Source organism: Scyliorhinus canicula, chromosome 17, assembly GCF_902713615.1.
Source record: "Scyliorhinus canicula chromosome 17, sScyCan1.1, whole genome shotgun sequence".
NCBI classification, from domain to species: domain Eukaryota; kingdom Metazoa; phylum Chordata; class Chondrichthyes; order Carcharhiniformes; family Scyliorhinidae; genus Scyliorhinus; species Scyliorhinus canicula.
The window spans coordinates 56,891,726-56,919,162 of record NC_052162.1 but is presented as its reverse complement, the minus strand read 5'-3'; the positions used below and the strand labels follow the sequence as shown (position 1 = coordinate 56,919,162).

The window sequence follows — 27,437 nt, the reverse complement described above, 5'->3', positions numbered from 1 at the left end:
AACGTCGTACACTAGATCCCGTAGAGTCTTCTTGCTTCAAACCTGATTACCTTCTGGACTCAAACGTCCCCCTGTGCCTGGTGTTCCAGGACACAGGTATCTTAAAAAGAATTGTCCTTCTTTCCAGCTATAGAACAGCAACAGCAATCTCCAGACATCTGTAGCTGCCAACTGGAGGAAGCAGCAAACACAATCTGCAGCTGTTAAGTGCTCTCAAAACTAAGAAGGCCAATTCCTTATTCGCAATAGCCTTCAGCTGTGAAACTAGAGGTTGTTCACAGTCAGAGGGAGTGAATGTGACCGTCAGCAGATAAACAAGAACATGGCTCTGTCCTGGAAGTGTTTGGTACAATAGGCAGGCAGCAGCTGTAGTTGCCACTTTCATGGGAATCAACGATAATTAAAGATGGCTTGAACAGCACATGGACGATAAGGCCCCCCTCCCCCAGCAAGCTCAAAGTCGACCCCTGACCTGAAACGTTTCAGCCACCCCCCCCCCCCCCCCCCACCCCACCCCCCGTATTACTGGGGCAGCAGCTCCAGTGCCCTTGAGCTGCATGTCTGACAGTAGAAATGGCTACTCACCTCCTCAGATTTCCTCAGCAGCAATTACGCCAGTGTTGCATTTTAAAAAGGAGTACTAAACGACGCTCGCGTGATTTCTCGCTGGGGAAACAGTTAATTCCTGGGAGACCATTACATTCGACTTCAATCTCGCTAATGAGATGGAAATTGGTGCTAATTAGGGTTAATAATATGCTCACAATATTTGGGCATTATTCAGAACTCGCCATTGGGAGCGGGCTGGTTAGATAGCAAACCGACTGTTGAAACCTGGCGTGGCGGGGGACCTGTTGAAATTTTTGACTCTTGAGAAGGATGAATTTGAACTGAGGGGAAGGATAGAGCGTTACAATTCATGGGCGTTATTCACTATGCACTTTCAAGGATAAATTAGGGCAGCACAGTGGTGCAGTGGGTTAGCCCTGCAGCCTGACGGCGCCGAGGTCCCAGGTTCGATCCCGGCTCTGGGTCACTGTCTGTGTGGAGTTTGCACATTCTCCCCGTGTCTGCATGGGTTTCGCTCCCACAACCCAAAAGATGTGCAGGTTAGGTGGACTGGCCACGCTAAATTGCCCCTGAATTGGAAAATGAATTGGGTACTCTAAATTTATAAAAGAAAATAATTGGATAAATCGAACATTAGTGGGTGGTGGTGATTTTGTCAGGTATGTACAGGAAGGTTTCCTGACTCAATATGTAGATAGGCCAACTTGGCAGGAGGCCATATTGGACTTGGTGCTCACAATGAACCAGGCCAGGTGTCAGATTTCTCGGTGGGAGAGCATTTTGGTGACAGTGACTACAACTCCTTGACCTTTACCACAGTCATGGAGAGGGATGGAAACAGTATGGGAAGGTATTTAATTGGGGGAGGGGTAATTATACTGCTATTAGACAGGAGCTGAGGAGCATAAAGTGGGAACAATTGTTCTTGGAGAAATGCACAACAGTAATGTGGTGGTTGTTTAAGGAGCACTTGCTGCAAGTGCTGGATGGTTTTGTCCCACAGAGACGAGGAAGGCATGGTAAGGTGAAGGAGCCTTGGATGACAAGAGAACTGGAGCTTCTAGTCAAGAGGAAGAAGGAAGCTTACGTAAGGCTGAGGAAGCAAGGATCCGGCACGGCTCGAGAGGGTTACAAAGGTAGCCAGGAAGGATCTCAAAAATGGACTTAGGAGAGCAGAAGGGGGCATTTAAAAGCCCTGGTGGGAAGGATTAGGGAAAACCCCAAGGCATTCTACATTTATGTGAGAAATAAGAGGATGATCAGAGTGAGAGCAGGGCCGATCAGGGATAGTGGAGGGAGTGTTTAGGGTCTGAGGAGATGGGGGGAGACCCTAAATGAATATTTTGCTTCAGCGTTCACATGAGAGAGGGACCTTGTTGCTCACGAGAACAGTGTGAACCAGGTTAATAGACTTGAACAGGTTGATATTAAGAAAGAGGATGTGCTGGAAATTTTGAAAAGCATCAGGATAGATAAGTCCCCAGGGACTGACGGGATATAACCAAGGTTACTAGGGAAGCGAGGGAGGAACTTGCTACGCCATTGGGATGACCTTTGCGTCCTCACTCTCCACTGTAGTACCACCGGATGATTGGAGGGAGGCGAATGTTGTTCCCCTGTTCAAGAAAGGGAGTAGGGAAATTCCTGGGAATTACAGACCCATCAGTCTTACGTCTGGTGAGCAAAATATTGGAAAGGATTCTGAGATATAGGGGGCAGGATTCACCGATCCTGGGGCTAAGTGTTGACGCCGTCGTAAACGCCGGAGCGTTTTACGACAGCGTCAACAGGCCCCTAGAATCAGCGATCCTGCGCCGCACAGAGGGCCAGCACGACTCTGGAGCAACTCACGCAGCTCCAGCTGCCGATACGGGTGTCAGGATGGGCGCCGCGGGTCCGCGCAATGACCGCTATGTGTTCGCGCATGCGCGACACGGCTGGCGCGAGTTTATGCATGCACGTGGGTTGCCTTCTCTGCGCCGGCCCCAACGCAACGCGGAGGAGAGCTACAGGGGCCCGACGCGGAGGAACATAGCCCCCACCGGGATAAGCCCGCCCGCTGATCGGTAGTCCCTGATCGCGGGCCAGGCCACAGTGGAGGCCCCCCCTGGGGTCAGACTCCCCCCTCTCCCCACCAGGCTGCCCCCCGCAACATGAACGGCGAGGCCCCACAGGATAGGACCACCCGAGAATGACGGCGGCAGGACTCGGCGGGCACTCAGCCCATCGCGTGGGGAGAATTGCCGGGGGAGCCACGTTGAGCGGCTCCCGACTGGCGCCACGCCAGTGTCAATGACACCGATTCTCCGGTCGGTGGAGAATCGGTGGACCTGTGTCGGAGCGGCGTTGCGTGTTTCGCGCCACCCCGGCAATTCTTCGACCTGCAGCGGGGTCAAAGAATCTCACCCAGGATTTATGATTATTTAGATAAACATAGTTTGATTAAAGATAGTCAGCATGGCTTTGTGAGGGGCAGGTCATGCCTCACAAGCCTCATTGAATTCTTTGAGGATGTGACGAGACACATTGATGAAGGTCGGGCAGTGGATGTGGTCTATATGGATTTCAGTAAGGCATTTGACAAGGTTCCCCATGGTAGGCTCATTCAGAAAGTTAGGGGGCATGAGATACAGGGAAATTTGGATGTCTGGGTACAGAATTGGCTGGCCGAAAGAAGACAGCAAGTGGTAGCGGATGGAAAGTATTCCGTCTGGAGGTCGGTGACCAGTGGTGTCCTGCAGGGATCTGTTCGGGGCCCTCTGCTCTTTGTGATTTTTATAAATGACTTGGATGAAGAAGTGGAAGGGTGGGTTAGTAAGTTTGCTGATCATACGAAGTTTGGGGGGTTGTATAGTGTTGAGGGCTGTTGCAGGTGCAACATGACATTGACAGGAAGCAGAGATGGGCTGAGAAGTGGCAGATGGAGTTCAACCTAGATAAATGTTAAGTGATTCATTTTGGAAGGTTGAATTTGAATGCTGAATACAGGATTAAAGGCAGGATTCTTGGAAGTGTGGATTAACAAAGGGATCTTGGGGTCCACATACATAAATCCCTCAAAGTTGCCACCCAGGTTGATAGGGTTGTTAAGAAGGCGTAAGGTGTGTTGGCTTTCATTAACAGGGGGATTGAGTTTAAGGGCCGCGAGGTTTTGCTGCAGCTTTATAAAACCCAGGTTACACCACATTTGGAATATTGTGTCCAGTTCTGGTCGCCTCATTATCGGAAGGATGTGGATGCTTTGGAGAGGGTACAGTGGAGATTTACCAGGATGCTGCCTGGAATGGAGGGCATGTCTTATGAAGAAAGATTGAAGGAGCTAGGGCTTTTCTCACTGGAGCGAAGAAGGAAGAGAGGTGACTTGATAGAGGTGTACAAGGTGATGAGAGACATGGATAGAGTGCATAGCCAGAGACTTTCCCCAGGGTGGAAATGGCTATCACGAGGCGACATAGTTTTAAGGTGATTGGAGGAAGGTATAGGGGAGGTGTCAGAGATAGGTTCTTTATACAAGAGAGTGGTGGGTGCGTGGAATGCACTGCCAGCAGATGTGGTGGTCTGAGTCTTTAGGGACATTTAAGTGACTCTTGGACAGGCACATGGGCAGCAGTAAATTGAAAGGGGTGTAGGTTAGGTTGACCTCAGATTAGGATAAATGGTCGGCCACAACATCGTGGGCCGGAGGGCCTGTACTGTTCTATGTTCTATACTGAATGGCAGAGCAGGCTCAAAGGGCTGAATGACCAATCCTCTTCCTGTTTTCAATGTTGCTATCATATATTCTATTCTAAAGCAGCAAAGTCACTGCAGTGGAAGGGCTAGGTAATCACAGTATTTTATTTTATCCATGGTGAAATGCAAATGTTTCTAGACCACTTCAAATGGTGGAAGATTGTAAAAGCATCATGAGATTAATGCAGTAGAATAAAAGCAAAATATTAAGAAGGCTGGAGAGCTGAAATTAAACACACAAATGCTGAAAATACTCAGAAATTTGGCAGCACAATAGAGAGAGAAAAACAGAGGGCTGGATTTACTGGCCTTGCCATGGCCAACTTGGTTGAATCTTGTGAGAGGCCTCTCGCGAGATTCTCAACGTCTTGCGAGATTCAACTGAACTTCGCGAGATGGCTGATGCCATATTCTCCCGCATGGGTTTGAGGTGGCATCGGTGTTGAAATGGGTAGCCCTTAACTCCCAGCAAACATTCACAGCTCCAACAGAAGGCGTCACATGGCCAACATGAGCATGACCACGCGGGTGAGAATTGACCCAGAGAGCAGAGGCACCGTGCCAGATTGAGGATTTATCTTCAAAGAGTCTCCCATTTACAAATTAATCAGAGGCACGCCTTTGATTATCCAGAGACCTTTTACATCACATGTGCCACATACTTTGTGAAGATTTGATGTGATGTGAGGTTGGAGGCTTCCCCCTACCAGTAGCTTTGAAGGCGACGGCAGCACTCTTCTTTGCCTCTGAATCTTTCCAAGGACAAACAGGGGACTTATGTGGCTTCACTCAGGTCACAACACATTGCTACATAAAGAGATCACAATGTTCTTTACAGGAAGGCCCATCATTATGTCAGATTTGCTCTGGACAAAGATAGCCTGGCTCAAATATTCACTCGCTTTGCCACCATCTCAGACTTTACAAGAGTGCAGGGTGCAATACACTGCACATCCTGCATGTGTGTGCACATGGTAGCCTGGGAGGTGCCATGACTACTGCATCATCAGTCATTCCCAGCTGTCTTGTATTTTTGAGGGGTCAAACTTTTGCAAGGGTGTTTGCTGGGAGTTAAGGGCTACCCATTTCAACACCGATGCCACCTCAAACCCAAGCTGGGGATGGGTATAATGCCACTGGCAGCCCCATATGCTCCTTTGTAGAGCAGACCACAGGGCTTCTGAAGATGTGCTTCAGATGACTGAGCTGCTCAGATGGCTCTCTGCAATACACACCAGAGAGGATGTCCCCCATGATTGCAGTGTGTTGTGCCCTTCACATTCTGACTATGCAAAAAGAGATGAGCCCTTGTCAGAGGGAACTGGAGGATGATAGCTCATTAGACGATGAAGATATGGGAGTCCAGGAAGCCCAAGGGGCTGCTGAGGGACAGTACAAGTGCACTAATGCCAATGAGGAAGGAAGAAGCGGGAGACAAGCTCTTGATATTTTAATAGCTGACAGGTTACAGAGAGAGTAAAGTTAATTGAGGTAATCTGGACACATCTCCCATAGCCTTCCAAGCCATCCCATGATATTTCAGGAGCTAGATGAACCATCGCTGAGAGCGAGTCCAGCATTTACACTACCACGTTCTGAACTCATGGCTCGCTTAGGCCAACGGTGAGCTGCCAATGTACTCCCTCTATGAACTTCAAGTCCACAAAGGAACAATAGTGGTAAGACAAGAATGCACACTTTTGACACCATCTTATGATGCAAGCACTACTGCGAATGAGATGTGGACCAGCCGAGGGCTCTCAACCTAAAGTTCATGTTTTGGATTCGGACACTTAACATAGAGGACACCCAGATGCTGATAAGATTATCATTGCTGAAGAACTTCTCTCAAACACTGATGTCCCTAGAGGAATACGGGGTCCCAAACTTTCCCATCATACACCTAATAAAGGATTTAAACACATCTTTCTGACCACACAAGGTCTGGAGATTAGTTGCACTGAGGTTGACATCACATGATTGTTCATCTTTAATGGCGCATGTGTGGTAGGATGATTAAACCTCAAAAATAAGAAGATTCCAAAGTATAAAATCACAAGTCTCCAGTTGACCAGAACATTAAGTATACCCATCCAATGAATTTCAAGAAGTGTAATTTATTTACAGTGATAGCACAACCAGAACTGACAGCAACATTTTTAAACTTTCTTAACCCTACCGCTACGCTTTTGTGCAGCCCTGACATCCGCAACGGGGGTGGAGACAGCCTATGATGAACTGGCAGATGACCTCGAGGGCCTCGGTTTGATAGGGGTCTCTTGCTCAGGTGCAGAAATGTCCTTCGCGGCCTGCATTGCAAGAGTGGATGCAGGCACAGACCAAAGGGGACTCTCGAGTGGTTAAACACCCTTGGGAGTATCCTGAGTGGAGGTCCCTGGGGTGTCCGACTAATGCCCATCCTTCCTGTGGGTGACAGAGGGTCCTAGTCTGACTCGTACAGGAGATTCGGTATCTGGGAGAGAAATCAAGGTGCCTCATCTTCCATGTCGCCAACATCCCGATGGTGCCCAACTGGGTGTGCAGCTATGGAGTGCAGGGCCGAGCGCAAATCCAGCAAAACCTGCTGGACCAAGGTCCCATATTGGCATGAGGCACTGGCACGTTGGAGCTACGGCATCAGACAGAACATGGATTAATTCCTCCATCGTTCCTTCTAGTTTGCTGAGAGACTCACGAACCCCTGCTTGATGTTGTGCTGCATGTGGTTACATCTACACCTTTGAGCTGGTAGCCACTTCCAGAGGTTCATCATTTGGCTGGGGCTGAGCGGGTGATTGGGCTTCAGATACCTGGGCTGTCCCTGCCTCAGATAGATGTAGGGATGTGTCTGCAAGATGCTGTCCAGAAAGTGACCAGAGTCTAATATTGAGTTACACCTCACCAAGGTGTGTGTCGCCGTGCTGGTGGTGGATGCAATTGAGTGCTATGATTGTTCTTCATGAGTTCCCTCATCCTCAGTTGTGCTTTGGGGGCTCAGGCTACTGCTCAGTTGCCTGGATGGCCACGGTTTGCTGGTACCTGAAAAAAAAAGAAAGAAGAGTTTTTAGTGGACAAGCTTAAACTATAATCAGAGTGCATTTGACTCACTCGGATTGTCAGGATCTGATGTGATGGAGCAGAGATTGTACTAGGTGTTGGGAGAGGTCAAGCTCCCCTTTCCCATAAGAGCAATCCCTATCCTCCCCAGCAAGGCAAGGTCAGCTGCAGCCTCCTCGAATTCAGTAAATGTCAGTATCTCAGCCGTCCCTCTCCCGGTTTGGGCTTGCTCTCGCTTGTTGTGTGCCAGCTTGGACTGTATGAAGATTTAAAAAAGACGTGTGATCAGAGGGGATGGAGCAGAGATTGGGTTAAATGATTGACCTCTGTGTGTGGTGAGCCCTCCAAAGGACCAGAGGATGGAATATTAACAACATGACAGGTGGAATAGTGATAATGTGTGAATATATGTCCCTCACTAATGGATGTGTGAGATCCATGGAGAGAGTAGCCGTTTGAGTACAGTTTGAAAGTTTGATAGTGGACTTACCCTGGCAGAGCAGATGAGATCATTCATCCGTTTCCTGGACTGCATTGTACTTCGGCTGAGGTTACCAAACTCACTGACTTGGGCAATAACTTCCAGGCCAAATAGATGATTTTCGGGGGCTTTCTGCAGTCATTCGTGGATTCGTCTCTGCACTCTGGACTTCATGGATCAAGGTATTCTTGGTGGCTGAAGTAGGGTGCTGCCTTCTTCTCGAGTGAGGGAGAACTTTTGCTTCTGGCTTCCAGACATCATGGATGGTCTCCTGAGAGATGGGCTGGAGATGGTGCGACGTGCGCATTGGACTGGTGTTTAAATGGGGCACATTCGAACCACCCAGCTGACAGTGGATAGATGAATCAGCTCCCAACCCGTCAAGTGATTCGGTGAGATACTCGCTTGCGCATAATTAGGCTCCTAGTGGGGAAAAGGGTACGAACTCACGCAATTCCAGTCAGTGAGTAGGTCACCACCAGAACCACGTTCCACTGCACTGTAGGCAAAGAAATTGAGAACTCTGCCCAATGTTTTGAAACAAATTTTACTCTTCTCTTTGAATGGTTGGTCTCTTCTAAATCGGCCACCTGATCTGGCCAAGATGCGGCAGTTACCTCAATATAAAGAAACAGAATATGAACCCCAACCAAAGTATCAGTGATACTCAAGAGTAGAAGAGAAGTGGGTGGGTGTGCGGTTAAGATGAGGCGTCAACAGAAGAGAAGCGTGGGACCTGTAGGAGAGAGTCTTCTGCAGACAGATATATAAAGAGGAAGAAAGCCATTGGATTCAACTTTTTTATTTTTCGTTTGGTTATTGTTGTTCAGCAATAGCTTGTAAATTTGAAAGCTAGGCCCAGGAAGATGGGTTTAGAAGGAAAAATCACAATTAAAAAAAGAGTTGGGAAATCATACACATAAACAAAATAAGCTGTATGTGTGAAATTGAACACTGTTGCTTGCTGTCCACACCCTCACTCTCTTGCCTCAAGATGACTCCTACTTCCTCCCAATTTCCCAATCGTTCCTCAGTGCTTTTCTCCCTTCCCTCTCACATTCCCTCACTCTCTCTCCATTGACATGGCTGAAGCTGCTTCACCTACACTCGATCTGCTGCCATCTTGGCCTCCTCCCTCCTCTGGATTCGCCAATGCCGCTGCCAGGATCCGAACTTCCTCGTTTTATTTTTCTTTTGTACATAAATAGGATGGTTCATGTAACTGGGATGGTGTTGGGTGGGGATGGGACTGCTTATTTATAAATAATTTAAGGAAGACTCACCTCAGTGCTTCCTGATGGCCACTGCAAGAAACAGCCGATCCCCTCCGCAATTAAAACACACAACATAAAAAGGTTTGCAAAAAGTAAATAATTTCAAAGGGAGGAAAACAGTGTTAGCTATCCACTGACTCCCAAGTTCTCAGGTTCTGCTCTGAAGGGAATTTTTTCCCGTCTCTTTCTTTCGCTCTTCAACTCGAGAAACATTGTTTTGTTTCTAATTTTCCTGTCTCCCATTTTGCTGTACCAATCACAAGTGCCCTCTCTCTTCCAATCAAAGGTATCTCTATAGAAGCACAAAGAGCAGGAACAGGAATCTGAGACTCCTTACAGATGAATGAATGAAAATCGCTTATTGTCACAAGTAGGCCTCAATGAAATTACTGTGAAAAGCCCCGAGTCGCCACTTTCCGGCGCCTGTTCGGGGAGGCTGGTACGGGAATTGAACCCACGCTGCTGGCTTTGGTCTGCTTTACAAGCCAGCTATTTAGCCCACTGTGCTAAACGAGCCCCAGTCTCTGATTCTGTCTCTTCCACACTCTACTCCTCCTATCACAGCTGTGCAGTTAGTTCCAGTTTCGCTGAGAGCAGAGTTGCGATCCTTTTAAACTCCTGGAGGTTGGAACATGAATTAAGAATTGGGAGATTTCAGAGAAACCAAATGCCAGAAGTCTCACCTTTGAATATTTTTGCTGAATGCCTGAAGATTTTCAACTTGGCGCCACATTCAAACTGATGACAGAAGAGGGGAATCACGAGATATTCTTTAAAATCAATGGTGAGTGCCATTGCTTTGCCACTGACTGCACATTCCTGGCCGTAGAAATTCTAATCTATTCTGTACTATCAAATAGTTATTCACAGCTATAAATATTAGGAAATTTGATCACATTTTCTCCCCTTTGGGTTGATACAAACTTTTCTCAGCTGATCATCTTAAAAACACATTCCTAGAGTCAGTCATCAAAAAAAACCTCTGATTTGGTTTTAAAACCTGAAGTTAATGCAGAAGTAAAATGAAATTGTAATTTTACAAAATTGGGCAGAGCTACATCACATAGCTATGTCTGACATTGCTTAATGAAGATTGCGGTTGTTAGAATGAAAGAAAATTGGTTCTGAAACAAGGAGAAAAATAAGTTCAAAGTTCACAAATTACCTGAATGGTCTGCTGTTCCCGATTTAATCTGTTGGAACTCACGATATCTTCTTTTTTAGTGCATTTGAACTTCTCTCCAATACAGCTAGATGGGTTTGCTCTGCATCTAACTGAATTGGGTCCTTTGCATTTAGAAACTGGATTCTTCACTGAGCCATCCTTCTTTTCTTTGGTAACAGTACGTTTGACTGGTCCAGCAGCACAATGTTCTTTCTCATTATATACACCTTTAGTCACTGATTGAGCCGCATCTGAAGATAATTTGGAGGGTGTTGTATTTCCACGTGCTAACTCCGGTATGGTTGTTACTTCTAAACGTCTGTCACTTTGCGGTTCCACGAAATGATCTTTATGACTATGGCTACGTTTAATTAAGGGTTGGTTGCTCAATGGCAAAGAAGTATTAATTCTTTGTCCTTTTTGCTCCTTAGTTTGAACCTTTCCATCTTCATCCACATCACCCATTGAATTATTAGAATTTTCACTTGCAATTCCTTTATTGGTTTTACCTATTTTGTCTATCTTGATTGTGGAAACCACATTTTGACGATCTTTCTGACCACTTTTGCTTTCAGAAGGTAAACGGCTTAGGTCAACTACATTTGCACCACTGGAGGCCGATTGGTTCAAATCTTTGGAAGGATTACCCTCCTTACTTATTGCATTTGGATTGAACGATTTAGGATTGTCCTTTTTATTTTCAATTGCAAAGAGTTCCAAAGCCCGATTACGAACAATAGACTCCAAGTTGGACAATGGTGACTGCATTATCTGTAGCTTTTCTTCCTTTGTTTTTTCTTCGTAGTTCTGAGGTGTCCACATAGCCCCCAAATGATGTGGGCTTTGATATAAAGTATATTCTCCTCTGGAAGATGTTAAACCATAAGGAATTTCTTGAGCTAGTGGCAGCTGTGGTGCTGAACAGCTGCCATTAGTTAACAATGGTGAATGATGAAACTGAGCTTTATCCCTCGCTAGATATAGGTGGTTAATGACCAATGGGGGATAGGCATTTGAATGAAATGACGCCACTTCACTGGGCGTGGATACAAAACAGCCGTGTGAATGATTATTAGGTTTTTTTACACCATGACCTCCATATCCATCTTTTTTGGACTCCCTGCTTTTGTTGCCATTAGAGAGTGATAACTGGCAATCTCCTTGATAAACAATTGAAATTGGTTCTTGTTTAGCGGCACTCTTAGAATCTTCATTGCCAATTTGTAACATAGATGCAGGTACAGCATTGGCCACACCAACAAAAGTCCTTGGATTACGATTCATCAAGTTACTTGAACCTTTTACCAGGACCAGGTTGGCTTCAATGGCTGCAAAGTTAGAGGATCAATTGGGTTCTTTGAAGAGTAGCCCCATTACTTATAGCATCCGGAAAAACCACGACAGGGGATGTTAAACCAAAATTTCCTTTAATACCGCTGGCACTGTAGTTACCCTGAGGTACTCGTGGAGAGAGACTGTCACTTTTCGAGTGCAACAGAGAGAATGATCTATCTCCTTTAACAGGTGTTAACACCGGCATAGGTGGTGTTTTCCGAAGCTCGGCAAAAGAATTCTGTTTAACCCCTATACCGTGACAGCTGGATTTTGCTGACAAATCAAGAGGCACATCATGGGATCCCTCTGGATATATCTGCTTCTCAAGTTGAGGTGGAGATCTGAATACTATGAATGGAGGGTGTGAATTTTCTGAAAACCCAAGTGAAGGTTGCTGAGTAGAACTGCGCTCAGGAAGTTTAGGTATCCGGCTGTTTGGGCTCTTTCGTCCCAAACATAATTCATTGCCTGAGCTTAAATAAATGTGGGAAGTTTGTAACGAACTATGAGAAGTGGAAGATAAAAACTGTTGCTTCTGAGATGATTCTGACTGAGATTTTGTTTTCGCAAAAGGGGAATGAGAGTAATCAGCAGTATGTTTCATCTTGGATTCTGAAGTCAAAGTTTTGCTGAGCATCACTGGATGAGAATATGAATGTAAATTAGTGGTGCCACCTTTACTTTGTAAAAATGATGACACTTTTTTGCACTCCTGTAACTCCTAAAGTTGTTGGAAGGGATGGTGTAACATGAGGATGGTCTAAGTTTGATGGTGGTATGTACATCAAATGTGGACCCTGGTTAAACACTGCTGAAAATAAGGTTGAGCAACATTGTGTAAATTCTGGGATGATGATAAACAAGGTTTATACAGGTTTACTGAGTTCAGTCCATCAAACGGGTAGTGACTTCCTGACTTGGCACTGTCTATTTGTGAATCAATCCAGGGAAGTCCTCGATACTGAGCCTCAGTCCCAGGAGTCACTTTTTGCTTTATAGTCTTTTCAGGTTCCCCAGTGTTATCCTGAGTGCAAGTGGTTTTTGACAGAGTTTGTTGTGCTTTACGATACATGCCCACACTCTCCAAATTTTTCTTTTTGTTATCTCCATTTTCCGGCATTTCCCCATGCAACAATTTACTGTCCACATTGGTAACTCTCTCAGTCTTTAATTGCGTGCCTGAAGTGGTCATGAAGGTGACCTCCTCTTCTTTTGGAACAGATCTTTCAGGCTCATTATCCTTGCAATTTTGAAGTCCCTCCTGCAATAAGTTACTTTCATCCCCCTCGACTTGTTGGACACCATTGTTCATTCGTTCAGTCGCCACCTAAAAAGATACGGTAATCAACAGAGATTTCAATAAGCCTAGTTTTCCTATAAATACTAACACTACTTTATCGCTACTAATAACTATTTGTTTTAAAGTAGTTGTGAATTAGAGTAAGGATTTTACTTCAAGAATAATCTTGAAGTGGCAGAGGTAGAACTATGCTGTAGGGAATCACTTGCAATTAGTCATACTTCAGTACTTTTAAGAAAAAAGCTTAGTTTCATCCTGCTCTCCTGAAGCCACTGATGCATTCTGGAGTAAGGATCCACAGGCATCAGCAGCTCTTGAGTAAATCACCCAAGTGTCTATTTCTCAAAGAGGTTTTAACAAATTTGTTCTCAGGTTATGAAGGGTGTCACAAATGATTATGGGCCTAATGAATGATTTTTTTACAATCATGTGGCCTGCTTACAATTTCAGATGAGACTAAAGTTCTAATTTTAATGCTGTGAAAGCCCTGCCAGTGAGGGCTGTGGTGGATGGAGAACTATCAGGCTCCTTGCAGCTTGAGGCACTGGAAGTACTAATTCCAAAGCTTCACGTTCAAGTTATTTTGATGCTTGAATCAAGGAGGAGCAACGGCAGCAGCAAACATGGAGTGAGATACAGGCCCTCAAACAGATCATGAACCTCAGCAGCAGCAGAATAAATACAGCGGGAAACTGGGCCCCAGACAAGGTGCAAGACCTGAGTGGTGGCAGGAGGAGAAGACAGGGCCCCTGGACTAAACACAGATTGGAGTAAGGGCAATGGATAAACAGAACATGAGATGGAGCCACCAAAAAAGCATGGACCTGAGCAGCAACAGGCTGGCGGCAGCAGCAGCAGAGCAGGTGACAGGGCCACTGGACAGACTACAGATCTGAATGGTGACAGGAGGGGGAGTGGTGACTGCAGTTTGGAACAGGAGACAGTATTTCCAGACAGTGTGCAAACCTAAAAAACAGCAAAAGAAAGAAACAGGGCCCCTGGACAGTGTGGACCGGAGCAGTGGTATCAGATAAATAGAACATGAGACAAGGCACCCAAACAGAGTGTGGACTTGAGTGGTGGCAAGAGGAGTGATGATGCAGCAGCATAGATGAGCAGATAGAGCCATTTGACTGAACTTGAACCTAAATGGCAACAGCATATATTCAGCCAAAAATTACCTCAAAAAGAAGCAGAAACTATGGCACCAGACAGAAGGTAGGCAATTGATTGGTGAATAATAGTGCTTATTTATCTCGCCAAGCGAGGGCAATTGTTTAACCAATAACTGGAGAATATATCCATTACTTTATTCAAGTGAACAAGATAACAAGATCATTGTTGAATTTTTTTTGAAGAAGTTGACGAGGGAATGCAACGGGTGTAATTTATTAGATTTACAAAAAGTCTTTGATAAGGCACCAAAAAAGTAGACCAATAAGGTCAAAGAATGTGGGGTGAGGGGGTCAAGCAGTAGAATGGATAGCTAGCTAGAGAATAGGAATAATAGATAGTTATTCAAAGCAGCAGAGGTGGAAAATGGTTCACAAATATCAGTGCACTGGAGTTCACAATTTACCTTAAAAATTTAAACTACAGAATTGAAAACACAATCTCTAAATATGCAGATGACTCCAAATTTGGGGACAGATAGTGACTGAGGAAACAAGGACTGCAACAAATTACAATAAGACATAAACAAACTTGCTGAATGGGCAACTGATTCGATAATGAATTTCAATATATTATGTGACGCATTACACTTTGGCAAAATTAAATGAGGATATATTTTACTGAGAAAATAAGAACTAAATGGTGTTGAGCAATAAATAGTAACTACAAATACACAAATCAACAAACACAGCAACACATTAAAACGGTCATAAAATAGCAAACCAAGTACTAGGATTTATTTAGAGTCATACAGTACAGAAGAGGCCCTTTTGCCCATCGAGTCTGCGCTGACAAAACAACACTAATCCCACTTTCCAGCCCTTGGCCCATAGCTTTGAATGTTATGACATTTCAACTGCTCATCCACACACCTTTTAAAAGGTTGTGAGAAGTCCCGCCTCTACTACCTTCCCAGTCAGTGCATCTAGACTCTCACCACCATCTGACTGAAATGGGTGGGCACAGTAGCACAGTGGTTAGCACAATTGCTTCACAACACCAGGGACCGGAGTTTGACTCCCGCTTGGGTCACTGTCTGTGCGGAGTCTGCATGTTCTTGTGTCTGCATGAGTTTCCTCCCACAAGTCACAAAAAATATGCTGTTAGGTGAATTGGACATTCTGAATTCTCTCAGTGTACCCGAATAGACGCCATAGTGTGGCAACTAGGGGATTTTGAAAGTAACCTCAGTGCAATGTTAATGTAAGCCTACTTGTGACACTAATGAAGATTATCATTATTAAATCTATCCTCAAAGCCCCTCCAAACCTCCTGCCCCTCACCTTCAAATCATACCCCCTCATTACTGACCCTTCAACCAAGGGGAATAGCTGTTTCCTATCCACCCTTTCCATACCACTCACAATCTATGCACCTCAATCAGGTTCCCCACTCAGCCTTCTCTGCTCTAAAGAAAACAACCCAAGCCTATCCAGTATCTCTTCATAGCTCAAATGCTCCAACCCAGGCAACATCCTAGTGAACTTCCTCTGCATCCTCTCCAGTGCAATCACATCCTTCCTGTAGTGAGGTGACCAGAACTGCACAGTACTCCAGCTGTGGTCGAACCAAAGTTTTGTACAACTCCAACATAACCTCCTTGCTCTTTATAATCTATCCCACAATGGTAAAGGCAAGTGTCCCATATGCCTTAACTACCCTATTAACCTGCCTTGCCATCTTCAGGGATGTGTGGACAAGCACGTCAAGATCCCACTGTTCCTGCCATTCACTGAGTACTCCCTTATCTTGTTACTCCTTCTAAAGTGCATTTTCTTCGGACAGGAGTGAAAAGCAATGAAGTTATGCTAAACATCTGTCAGGTTTCGGTTAGATACACCAAGAGTACTGTGTACAATTTGGTTGCCAAATTATGAAAACATTTATGAAAGCACTGGAAAGGATGCAGAAAGCTATAAAAGGATTATACAAGAAATGCAAGTGTCTACATAGGAGAAGATGATTTTTAAAAATTCATTCATGGGATGTGGACATCACTGGCTGGGCCAGCATTTATTGGCCATTCTGGAGAGCATTTAAGAGTCAACCACATGTTTAGGTTTATGAAAGGGTCTCTTTTCTGTTAAAGAGGAAGCTGAATGGGGGCCTCACGGTAGCATGGTGGTTAGCATCAATGCTTCACAGCTCCAGCGTCCCAGGTTCGATTCCCGGCTGGGTCACTGTCTGTGTGGAGTCTGCACGTCCTCCCCGTGTGTGCGTGGGTTTCCTCCGGGTGCTCCGGTTTCCTCCCACAGTCCAAAGATGTGCGGGTTAGGTGGATTGGCCATGCTAAATTGCCCGTAGTGTAAGGTTAATGGGGGGGATTATGGGTATACGGGTTACGTGGGTTTAAGTAGGGTGATCATTGTTCGGCACAACATCGAGGGCCGAAGGGCCTGTTCTGTGCTGTACTGTTCTATGTTCTATGTTCTATGTTGAGGGGTGGCCGACGCGTTCTTTAGAACTGCAAACGGTTTTGATGGTGACTTAGATAGAATATTTCTACATGCAGGGAAGAACATAACGAACGGTGGTCAATATAAAACGGTCACACAAAAAGGTCAACGGTGCGATTCTCTGGCCTCGTTGTGCCCGGATCAAATCCAACTTATTCGGAAGAATAGGATAGTCCCGAAATGGGATTTGAGCTGGCCACCAATCAGTGCGCAATGTGCCAGGGGGCACTGCCTGTGTTGTAGGAGGCACTGACAGGGTGGCAGAGTAAGTGCCAGGTTGACACCGCCAGGGATGGGGTCTGAAGGGGGAGCATTGGCGACTCCATAGGGGGATGTAGCTCACTTGAGGTGGAGAGGGGGGAAATCACCCCACAACAGCCGGCATGATTCACACCGATTTTTTGTCCGAATTGACACAAATCATTTTTGGGGAGAATTCTGCCCCAAATAGGAGATTCAAAAGAAATCTCTTCATTTGGAGTGTGACAACAAAATGAGTGGTTGAATTGAATAGTGTAGATGTATTTAAGGGGATTATAGACAAGCACGGGAGGGAGAGGGAAATATAATTCAGGATTCTCCAATCTCCCAGCCAGTGTCTCTCAGCAGAGGCAAGCATTGTGCCATTCGCTGGCCACAGAATTCTCAGCTCCTGCTGCTATCAATGCGAATTCCTACTGAAGCCACTATTCACGCCACTGGGAAACTTGCGGGATGGGGTGCATTGCCCATGAGACTAGAGAATCCCGCTGGTGTGAACTGCCATAGACTTGCATTTATATAGCATTAACATATTTCTTGATTATTAAGGTACATGTCTCCATAACGCTCACTCCAACCAATTACTCTGTGACCACACATTGATGTAACCAATTGGTTTCCCTAATTTGTTCTGCTACTGAAATTAAAACCCTTGAAATCTTGCACTTTAATCTCAAACCTTATGCCTCAAACTATATCTACAAAATCTCCACAGTACCCTTTCCATTGTCAGGATGGAAATAGATAAACTATGACTTGCAGGTGGTTTCCTTCCCTTTTTAGTTTTCCACCGATTTCAGTATTACCCTTAACCAGGCATCTGGGAGGTACCACAATCATCATCAAATAGTTGCAGCATTGAAGGAGGCCATTTGACCTGCTGTGACTGTACCAGCTTTCTAAGAGCAACTCAGCTAGCCCTTTCCAAGCAGCTATGCTAAGTGTTTCTTTGTCACACTCCCAGACAACACAGCCCAGATCCTAACCACTCAATTCCTAGCTTTTCTTTATGTAGCCAATGGCTCTTTTGCCATTCAGCTTAAAGTTCGATCCTTCCACCAATAGGAACAATTTTTCTCCATCAACTCCATCTAGACCCCTCATGATTTTGAACACTTCCATAAAATCTCCTCATCTTGGAAACCATTCTCATAATTTATTTTTTGCATCATCTCTAAAGCAATCACATCCTTCCTAAAGTGGACACAAAACTCCACTTGAGGCTGATCCAGCTGTTTTCTAAAGATCCGTCATAACCTCCACGCTATTTTACTCGATGCCTCTAATTAGCCACTTTCTCAATCTGTACTGGTTTGTAGACAGATACCCACCCAAATCTCTCTCCTGCACCACTTTTAGAATTGTACCCTTTATATTGCCTGCTAGTTTTTCCTACCAAATGTACCATTTCACATTTCTCTGCAACCCCAGGAACCCCTCAATATATTCTCCTTCGGTCTGAAAAACAGTTGCTCATCGCTATTCTGTACAACACTTTATCAAAAACCTTTGCGAAGTCCATGTGGGCCACATAAACTACATTGCCCTTATCAACCTTGTCTATTAAATAATCAAGAAATCAAGTTAGCTTAAATAACAAATATGTGCTGTTTTTAAAAAATTAATCCACATTTATTCAAGTGAATTAATTTTATCCTAGATTATATTTTCTAAAAGCTTTTCCACCGCCAAGGTTAAAGTGACTACTAAATGGTTTCTCCTTATATAAATGGACTGCGAATTTGCTGTCAGCTGTTTTGCACTACCAGCCACGACAATTTCAATCCCAGGAAATCAAGAACAAGTGCACTGTTCAGGCAGGGTAAGGTGGCAAGGTGGTAACTGAAGTAAACCATAGGAGAGAGGAAGCAGATAGCAAGTGCGAGGAAGGAGGAAGTGGCGAGAAGATGGAAACAGATGGGCATGTTGGTGAAGAAAGGAGAAGCAGAGAAAAGATGGGGAGGTGACAGTAAAAATGGATTTGGAAAAGAGAGGGTGGGAGGAAAGGGAAAGGAATCAGAGAGAAGAAGAAGGGAAGATGAAGATGAAGAAAGAAGAGTGGGAAGGGTTGAGGGGAGGGAGAGAACAAAAGAATGTAAAAACAAAAGAGCAACAGTAGACCGTCCAGCCCTTTAGGTCTGGTCCATCATTCAGTAAGAAGGTGGCTGTCTTCTGGCTCAACACCTTTCATGCACTATTCCCATATCCCTTGATTGCCATAGAATTCAAATATTTATTGATGATGGCCTTGAATTGACTCAATGACTGAGCACTCACAGCTTTCAGGTACAGAATTTCAAAGGTTCAGAACTCTGAAATTTTGCCTCATCTTAGTTGTAAATAATTGGGCCCTTTTTCTGAGATTGTGACACCTAGTTTTACACTCCCTGAAACATCCTTCCACCATCTACCCTATCAAATCTATCAAGAATGTTATCAATTTAAATGAAATCTCTCATTCTTCTAAACTCCAGAGAGCATCCTTTTGTCAGTCTTCCATTACCTAAGACGATGGTTTTCACCATGGTGGTCAACGCTGCACATAGAATCATAGAATTTACAGCTGCATTAGATATTTGTTCCTTCTTCCTCAACCGTGATTTCACACCTACAGTTGTTAACAGGGCCCTTAACAGCGTTCAGTCCATCTCCCTCGCCACTACCCTCGCCCCCTCCCAGAACAATAGAGTCCCCCTCGTTCTCACATTTCACCCCACCAGCCTCTGTATGCAAAGCATAATCCTCCACCATTTTTGCCAACTCCAACATGATGCCAACACCAAATACATCTTCCCTTCACTCCCTCTGTCAGCATTCCACAGAGACCATTCCTTCTGAGATAATCTAGTCCACTCCTCCACTATACACAACACCTCTCTCACCACCCATGGCACCTTCCCATGCAATTGCAGGTGTTACACCTGCCCCTTTACCTCTTCCATGCTTAACATCCCAGGCTCAAAACACTCATTCCAGGTTAAGCAGCGTTTCGCTTGAACCTCTTTCAATTTGGTCTATTGCATTCGCTGCTCCCAATGTGGTCTCCTCTTTCAGAGAGACCAAACACAGACTGGGTGATTGCTTTGCTGAGCACCTTCGGTCTGTGAGCATTCAGAACCTTGACCTTCCCGTTGCTTGCCATTTTAACAGAAGACCCTGATCCCATGCCCACATCTCACCAAACAAGGAATATTCTGTTTTCCTATTTTTCCTGCCAAAGTGGATAACACTTTTCTACATAACATCCCTTCTGTCACATTCTTGCCCAATCACTCCATCTTCTCCAGGTAGCATCCTGGATTATTCTACCACAACTGGAATAGGGATCAAACCTTGCACTGTCGGTGCGCCAACTGTCTAACTGTCAAGCGGGACTTCTGGTGGCTGTCATAGCTGATCGGTTGCACACAAGGTAGCTCCTGCTTGGGGGCTTCAGTTTTGGCCTTTCTGCCCGGTTAATGGGCACTTTGCTTGTAAAAAGAACAGGTCGTCATTGCCTACCACACTGCCTGTGGAGCAGTTGATGGATTTTAATCAAGGGGGAGTTTCAGCATGAGGACTGGTCTAGGGCGATTGAGGGATCAGTAGCCCCTCATTGTGGGACTTTGGAGCTGGTGAAGTTTGTGTTTGGGCCGACGTTCGTTTCGTGGGTGCGGTTGCTATATGCCCCCCCCCCACTTCCGGATGGCAAGTGTGAGAACGAATAAAAATGAATTTGGGTTATTTTTAGGCTGCATAGGGGCACAAGACCCTATGAGAGACTGGAAGGGCAAAAGAAGGGAAGGTAGGCAGCACAGGGTATCATTGTGCGCCAATGATTTGTTGCTATATGTTTCAAACCTGCTGGAGAGTATGGGGAAAATAATAGACCGAGTAGGGAGGTCTGGTGCCTTTTCTGGGTACAAACTAAGATAAGAAGTGAGGTATTCCCGGTAAACCCATTGGAGAGGAGTGTCAATTTGGATGCCTTGCCATTTAAGCTGGCCAAGATAAGGTTTCGGTATCTGGGTACCAACTGGGCCACGATGCACAAGTGGAACTTGGCCAGTTTGGTAGAGGGATTAAAGGGGATTTGAAGAGGTGAGATGCCCTGCTGTTGTCCTTGGTGGGGAGGGTTTGAGTCCATAAAAATTAACATTTGCCGCGGTTTTTATTTATATTTCAGTCCCGTCCGATACTCCTTTCAAAGGCGTTCTTCCGGAAGGTGGATAAATCAATTTTGGAATTTGTATAAGCAGGTAAGACTCTTAGAATCCGGAGGACCTATCTGCAGAGGGCGTCATCAGGATTGGCGCTCCCAAACCTGCTGTATGAAAATGTGGAGAAGGTGAGACGGAGGGGTCGGGACGAGACCTTCTGTGTGGGGGAAGCTTAAGGGCCCTGGCAAAGGCCCCCCTCCTGTTCGCCCTGGGGTGGTATATTAACAGCCCGTCGTGTTGTCATCCCTCAAGATATGAAACCAGGCAGCACTTTAGTGTCGGTGTATGTAGGTATTAGCCCGAATATGTGGGAATACTGGGTTTATTCCAGCAGGGATGCACACAATGTACAGGAGCTGGCATAGGGAATGGGTAGAATGGGTAAGGGACCTGTTCATAGAGGGGATGTTTGCGAGGCTAGAGGAGGGGCAGGGGAAGTTCCAGTTGCCATTGGAGAATAAATTCAGGTACATGCAGGTCCGGGATTTTGCTTGTAAGGAGCTTCCCTTGTTTCCTCAGTTGCCAAAGTATATGTTATTGAATGAAATGCTGACTCAGGATGAGCTGGGGGAAAGGGAGGTTTGTGGATATTTACGGGTGATTGTTGGAAATGGAGAAAGTGCCTGTGGAGGAGATAAGGCAGAAATGGGAAAAGAAATGGGTGTGTGCGGGGGAGTTGTGTGTGTGTGTGGCTGGAGTGAAATTATGCATCAGATAAATTCACCATCGTCCTGTGCCAGGGTGCGCCTTATACAGTTTAAGGTGGTGCACAGGGCCCTTATGACTTGGGCATGTATGATTGGGTCCTTCCCTGATGTTGAGGACGTGTGCGAGAAATGAGGAAGGTAGGTGGGGCTGCGAACCATGTTTTGGGCATGCCCGAAGTTGGGGGGGATTCTGGGCATTGATTTTTGAGTCCCTGTCATAAATTGTGGAGGTGAAGATGATACGTGCACTTTGGTTGCAATTTTTGCTGTTCCTGACCTGCTTGAGTTAGAGGGGAAGGGGGCTAATGTCGTGGCCTTCACCTCTCTGATTGCCCGGCGGCGAATCTTGCTGGGTTGGAGGTCAGCCACGCCACCAAAGGTATTTGCATGGTTGGGGGATTTGGTGGAATTTCTATAATTGGAGATTAAGTTTGTTCTCAAAGGGTTGGAAAAAGGGTTCTGCATAAGCTGGAGGCTCTTTTTGTCTCTATTTGAAGATGTGTTTGTGGCCAGTGGAGGGGGACTCTATTAGGGGAGAAAAAGGGGAAAATAACAAACTGTCTGAAATTTGATAATATTTGTTTGTTGATTGTTAGCATTATTGATCGTGTATGGAATAACATATATCTTTTTAAAAAACTGTCGAGCCCCATCCAATCGTCTACGCTATCTAAATTCTTTTGCAGCCTTCCTGCACTCTGCTTAGTTTATATTTCCACCTAACCGTGTTATCAGTAAACATAGAATACAGTCTACTCAGTCCTTCAACTGTCCATTAGCCCAGTGGTTAGCAGTGCTGCTTCACAGCACCAGGGACTCGGCTTCGATTCCCAGCTTGGGTCACTGTCTGTGCGGAGTCTGCATGTTAGAATCATGGAATTTACAGTGCAGAAGGAGGCCATTGGGCCCATCGAGTTTGCACCGGCCCATGGAAAGAGCACCCTACCCAAGCCCACACCTCCGCCCTATCTCATACCTTCACCCTATCCCCGTAACCCCACCTACCTTTTTTGGACACTAAGGGCAATTTAGCTTAGCCAATCCATCTAACCTGCACATCTTTGGATTGTGGGAGGAAACCAGAGCACCCGGAGGAAACGCACGCAGATGCGGGGAGAACATGCAGACTCCACATAGTGACCCAAGCTTGGAATAGAACCTGGGACCCTGGAGCTGTGAAGCAACTGTGCTAACCACTGTGCTACCATGCTCCCAGTGTCTGCGGGGTTTCCTCCGGGTGCTCAGGTTTCCTCCCACAGGTCCCAAAGACATGCTCGTTGGGCATTCTGAACTCTCCCTCATGTACCCAAACAGGCACCGGAGTGTGGCGACTATGGAATTTTCACAGTAACTTCATGGCACTGTGAATGCAAACCTACTTGTGACATTAATAAAGATTATTATTATTATAAATAGCGGAGCCCCCATCACTGCACCTAGCATTACCCCACTAGTAACAACTGGTAAATTGGAACATTACACATATATTCATACTCTTTTTTTTCTGGTCAGTTAACTATTCATAATACATTGTCCCTTACTTTTATTATTTACTCTTCTATGGCACATTAATTTTCACAAATCCATGTTGACCCTTCCCAATCATTTCCTGATGTTCTATGTGCTCTATTATTCCAGCATTTTTGCTAGTAATGATGATGAGCAAATTGGCTTCTAGTTACCTGTTTCTTTTCTCCCTCATTTCTGGGGGGGGGGGGGGGGGGGAGAGAGAGAGAGAGAAGAGTCACATTTACTACCTTCCAATCCACGGGATTGTTCTAGATTCCAAGGAATTCTTAACTGATGCATCTACTAACTTGGCCTACATCCTAAGGTTTTGAAAGAGGTGGCTCATCATATTCAAGGATTTGTCAGCTTTTAGTCTTATTAATTTCTCCAGTAGTACTTCCCTCCTAAGGCTATTCTCACTCGATACTTGGTTCCTCACTATTTCCGAGTGGTGGGAATTATTCCACTAATTTTATATGTCTTCCACTGTGAAGAGAGATATATAGGATAGAATTTTACTGTAACCCGTTGCCAGGCTTACAGGCAGGATCCTGTAGAATTTCCAGAGTGACCATTATGCTGGCTCTGACCTGTCCACAATTTTATTAGATGAGCCAGGGGCAGCCTGCCTGCTCTTGCCCCAATTGAGGTCCTAAATGGGCAATTAATGACCACTCAAGGGCCTCTTTCCACCCAGCCTCAATTTTGAAATCGGCAGGAGTAGATCAGGGGTAGGGAGGAGGGAGAAGCCCGGTAGGCCACATAGCTTGAGGCACTGGCAGGAAGAGTTGGGGTGCCCCCTTTCCTCAACGTCCTCCTTGCCACATCATATCCCCCTCCACCACAAGGCCTCCCATCCCCTGTGGGTCCTCCCTCCACTCAGGTTTATCAATCAAGAACCTAAACTACCTTTCCCTCCAGGCTTCACTGTCGTGAGACCACCCACCTTTATCTGGTCCTGGGCTCTGGAGCTGTTTGTATTCCCAGTCCTGGCCAATGCTGACATTGGCTTGGTGAGATTACAATGCTGCAAACTAATCAGATTGAGGCAGGACTTTTTCCCAAATGAGGGGTGCAAGTCACGTCTCCAGCCACTTAACACTCCTTGGAGCATTAAGTGGTTGTAGAGCAGTTTGTATCAGTGGGGAGGTATGCCCCGCCAACTCTTCCAAAAACTCTTGCCCAAAATATTTGTTTAACGCTACTGCCATTTTGTACTTCCCCATTATAATTTCTCCTATCTCTACCTCTCTGGGACCTATATTTACTTTTGAAAATCTTTTTACATAATTAAACAAGCTTACAATCTATTTTTCTCTTTCATTAGTTTACTCTCCCATTCCATTTTCTCTTCCTTTATCAATTTCTTGGTCCATTCATAGTCTCAATGCTCAGGGCTCACTTCTATTTCTGGCAACAGTAGAACTCACTTCATTTAATTTAATCTCTGAAGAGTCATATTCGACTAGAAATGTTAACGCTGGTTGTCTCCACAATGATCTGCTGCCAAACCTGCTAAACACTAACATCTCTCTCCTACTGCTTTTGAAGTTACCCTTTCTAAAATCCTCGCTCAACTCTCCAAGCTTTATTAGTTTACAGTTCTATCAAAAGAGCCAGATAAGCTTTGGGGAGAAGAAAACAGTCACTTAATATTGTATTTGCACATGGTTTTTCAATCTGTCACAATTTGTTGCCTCATACTAGTGCAATAGTTTTGGATTGTTGATATCACTTAATGATTTGATCAGCCATGATCGTGATGAATGGTGGAGGAGGCTCGAAAGGCCAAAGGGCCTCCTCCTGTTCCTATCTTCTATGTATCTATGCATGATTTGATATAAATGTAACGTTAACTTAGTGCACAGTGAAAGGCTATTTTCCCTATTTGGAAGGTGTGTAACTGTGTAATTTGTATAACTGGAGGCTGGTGTCCAGTGGTATACTAAAGGGATCAGTGCTAGGTCCCTTATTGTTAGTGATATAAATGATATAGATGAGAATGTGGGGTGGGCTGGGGGGGGGGGGGGGGGGGGGGGGGGGAAGAGATGATAAGTAAGTTTGCGGATGACACAAAAATTGGCAGGAAGGTCTTCGGTTGCAGGAAGATTGACAGATTGGTCAGATCAGAGGCAGATAATATTTAACCCTGAAAAGTGAAAGGTACTACACTTTGGAAGGATAACAGGATAAGGGAGTACTCCACGAATGGCAGGACACTAGGAAGCTCAGAGGACAGAAGGATTGGGGTTGCTTGTCCACAGATCCCTGAAGGCAGCAAGACAGGTTAATAGGGCAGTTATGAAGACATATGGGACACTTGATGTTATCAGTCGTGGCATAGATTAAAAGAGCAGGGAGATTATGTTGGAGCTGTACAAAACTTCGATTAGGCCACAGCTGGAGTACTGTGTGCACTTCTGGTCACCTCACTATAGGAAGGATGCGATTGCACTGGAGAGGGTGCAGAGGAGGTTCACCAGGATGTTGCATTTGAGCGGGCATAGACAATGAACTGAATACTGTTAACTTACATGTCTCTTTGGGTCCATCATTGCCTTAATTCCTGACTGCAGATTACTATACGCCTAATTTCTGTGCTCTTCTATATTTAATTAATCTGAATTAATTGTCACTCAACTATATGATCTAGCAGATTCAGACCCATTCTGCTTCAATGTTGGACTGCTAATTGCCCCAAATTCAGTTTCTTACTAAGGAGGCTGGCTAAATGGTGGATTGACAATCACAATCATGTAGGTGGGCCTAGCATTCTACATAGTAACGACCTACCATTATTGCTGTAAGCATTAAACACTACATTGCTGAAAAACTGGGTAAATTTTAGAATTGGGAATGCAAAGACAAATGGAAAGTCCAAGAAAGCGCAAGGGCGGCACAGTGGTTAGCACTGCTGTTTCACAGAGCCAGGGAGCTGGAGTCGATTCCTCAGGCAACTGTCTGTATGGAGTTTGTACATTCTCCCAGTGTCTGTATTGGTTTCCTCCAGTTCCCTCCCACAGTCCAAAGATGTGCAGGTTAGGTGGATTGGCCCTTAGTGTCTAAAGGCTAGGTGGAGTTAAGGGGACAGGGTGGAGGATTGGGCCTAGGTAGAGTGCTCTTTCAGAGGGTCGGTGCAGACTCAATGGACCGAATGTCCTCTTTCTGCATTGGAGGGATTCTAAGTCTGGTTTGAAAGGAAAGAACTGATGCTAAGATTTTCCAAAAAATAGTAATGCAAGGGCATAATCTTGAGCATAAAAAGGCACAATATAATATATATTGAATCAAGATTCAGAACAAAAAGGTCTAGTGGGGGTACCAAGTCCAGATTAAAAAATAAGGTTCAGTTCCATAAGCAATTTTGTCACACAAATGTGCAATAAAAGTATTTTCCCACCTCTGAGATATAGAATCAAGTCAAGGCCAAACAAACAGAATAAAAGATTTCCACTGTGTTTGGATGAGCTGATCAATCTTGCTTACTTCAGTATGGTTGTTAATACAAGTATCTTCCGTCCCTACTGGCTGTGGAGCACTTTTCCTGGATTCTGCATCTGTGAGTGAAGATCTCCTATTAAAGAAAATGATTAATTATTACTAGTAGATCTCCTATGACTTTGTCATGGGTAGTCCAAGGACAGGAGCACCAGTTACTGATGCTGGATATAGTTCTACGCTGAAGTCTCAGGTGAAGGTTCAAACTCTGTTGCTACTGCTAACATGTTGCAAGCAAACTGCATCTACATTTATTGACTCTTAAATCAGCATTATTGTGTCTCCATGCTTGATGCCACTTGCTTCACTGACAGCACTGGTCCATGTAAAATTATGCACATTCACAAATAACTCAGATAAGCCACAAACCAGTTCTCTTCATAGATATCATTCACTCGCACACATTCTTTAAGAATGGAATACATCAGTCAATTCCTATCGAGCTTATTCTCAAATTTAAACCGAGGTTTAACTTCCAAATCCTTGCCTAAGGCCTGGGCTACTATGCAGGGATTGATCAACTGCCTTATCAATCAATTATTATTGGTCAATGAGTTTGTTCGGAAACACTCTGAGCAAAGAAAAACTATTATTGATGATTACTAGAAATTTGTCACAACTCTCTTCGTGGCCATTTTAAACTAATAATCCTTGTCACAACCAGAAGAAAATGTCTTTATTCCATTCACTGCATGAAAAAAAATTTAACAGTTTAAAAAG

At 45.0% G+C, this 27,437-nt stretch overlaps 1 protein-coding gene across 1 annotated transcript in view; it reads right to left on the bottom strand.

Annotated features, from left to right (window-relative positions):
• Positions 1-27,437, bottom strand: part of LOC119951393 (BCL-6 corepressor-like protein 1) — a 153,321-nt gene that overhangs the window by 89,960 nt on the left and 35,924 nt on the right. Inside the window, 6 exon segments of the mRNA XM_038774530.1 lie at positions 10,280-11,583; positions 11,586-11,633; positions 11,636-12,317; positions 12,319-12,425; positions 12,428-12,941; positions 26,706-26,793. Coding sequence (XP_038630458.1) covers positions 10,280-11,583; positions 11,586-11,633; positions 11,636-12,317; positions 12,319-12,425; positions 12,428-12,941; positions 26,706-26,793 — 2,743 coding nt within the window.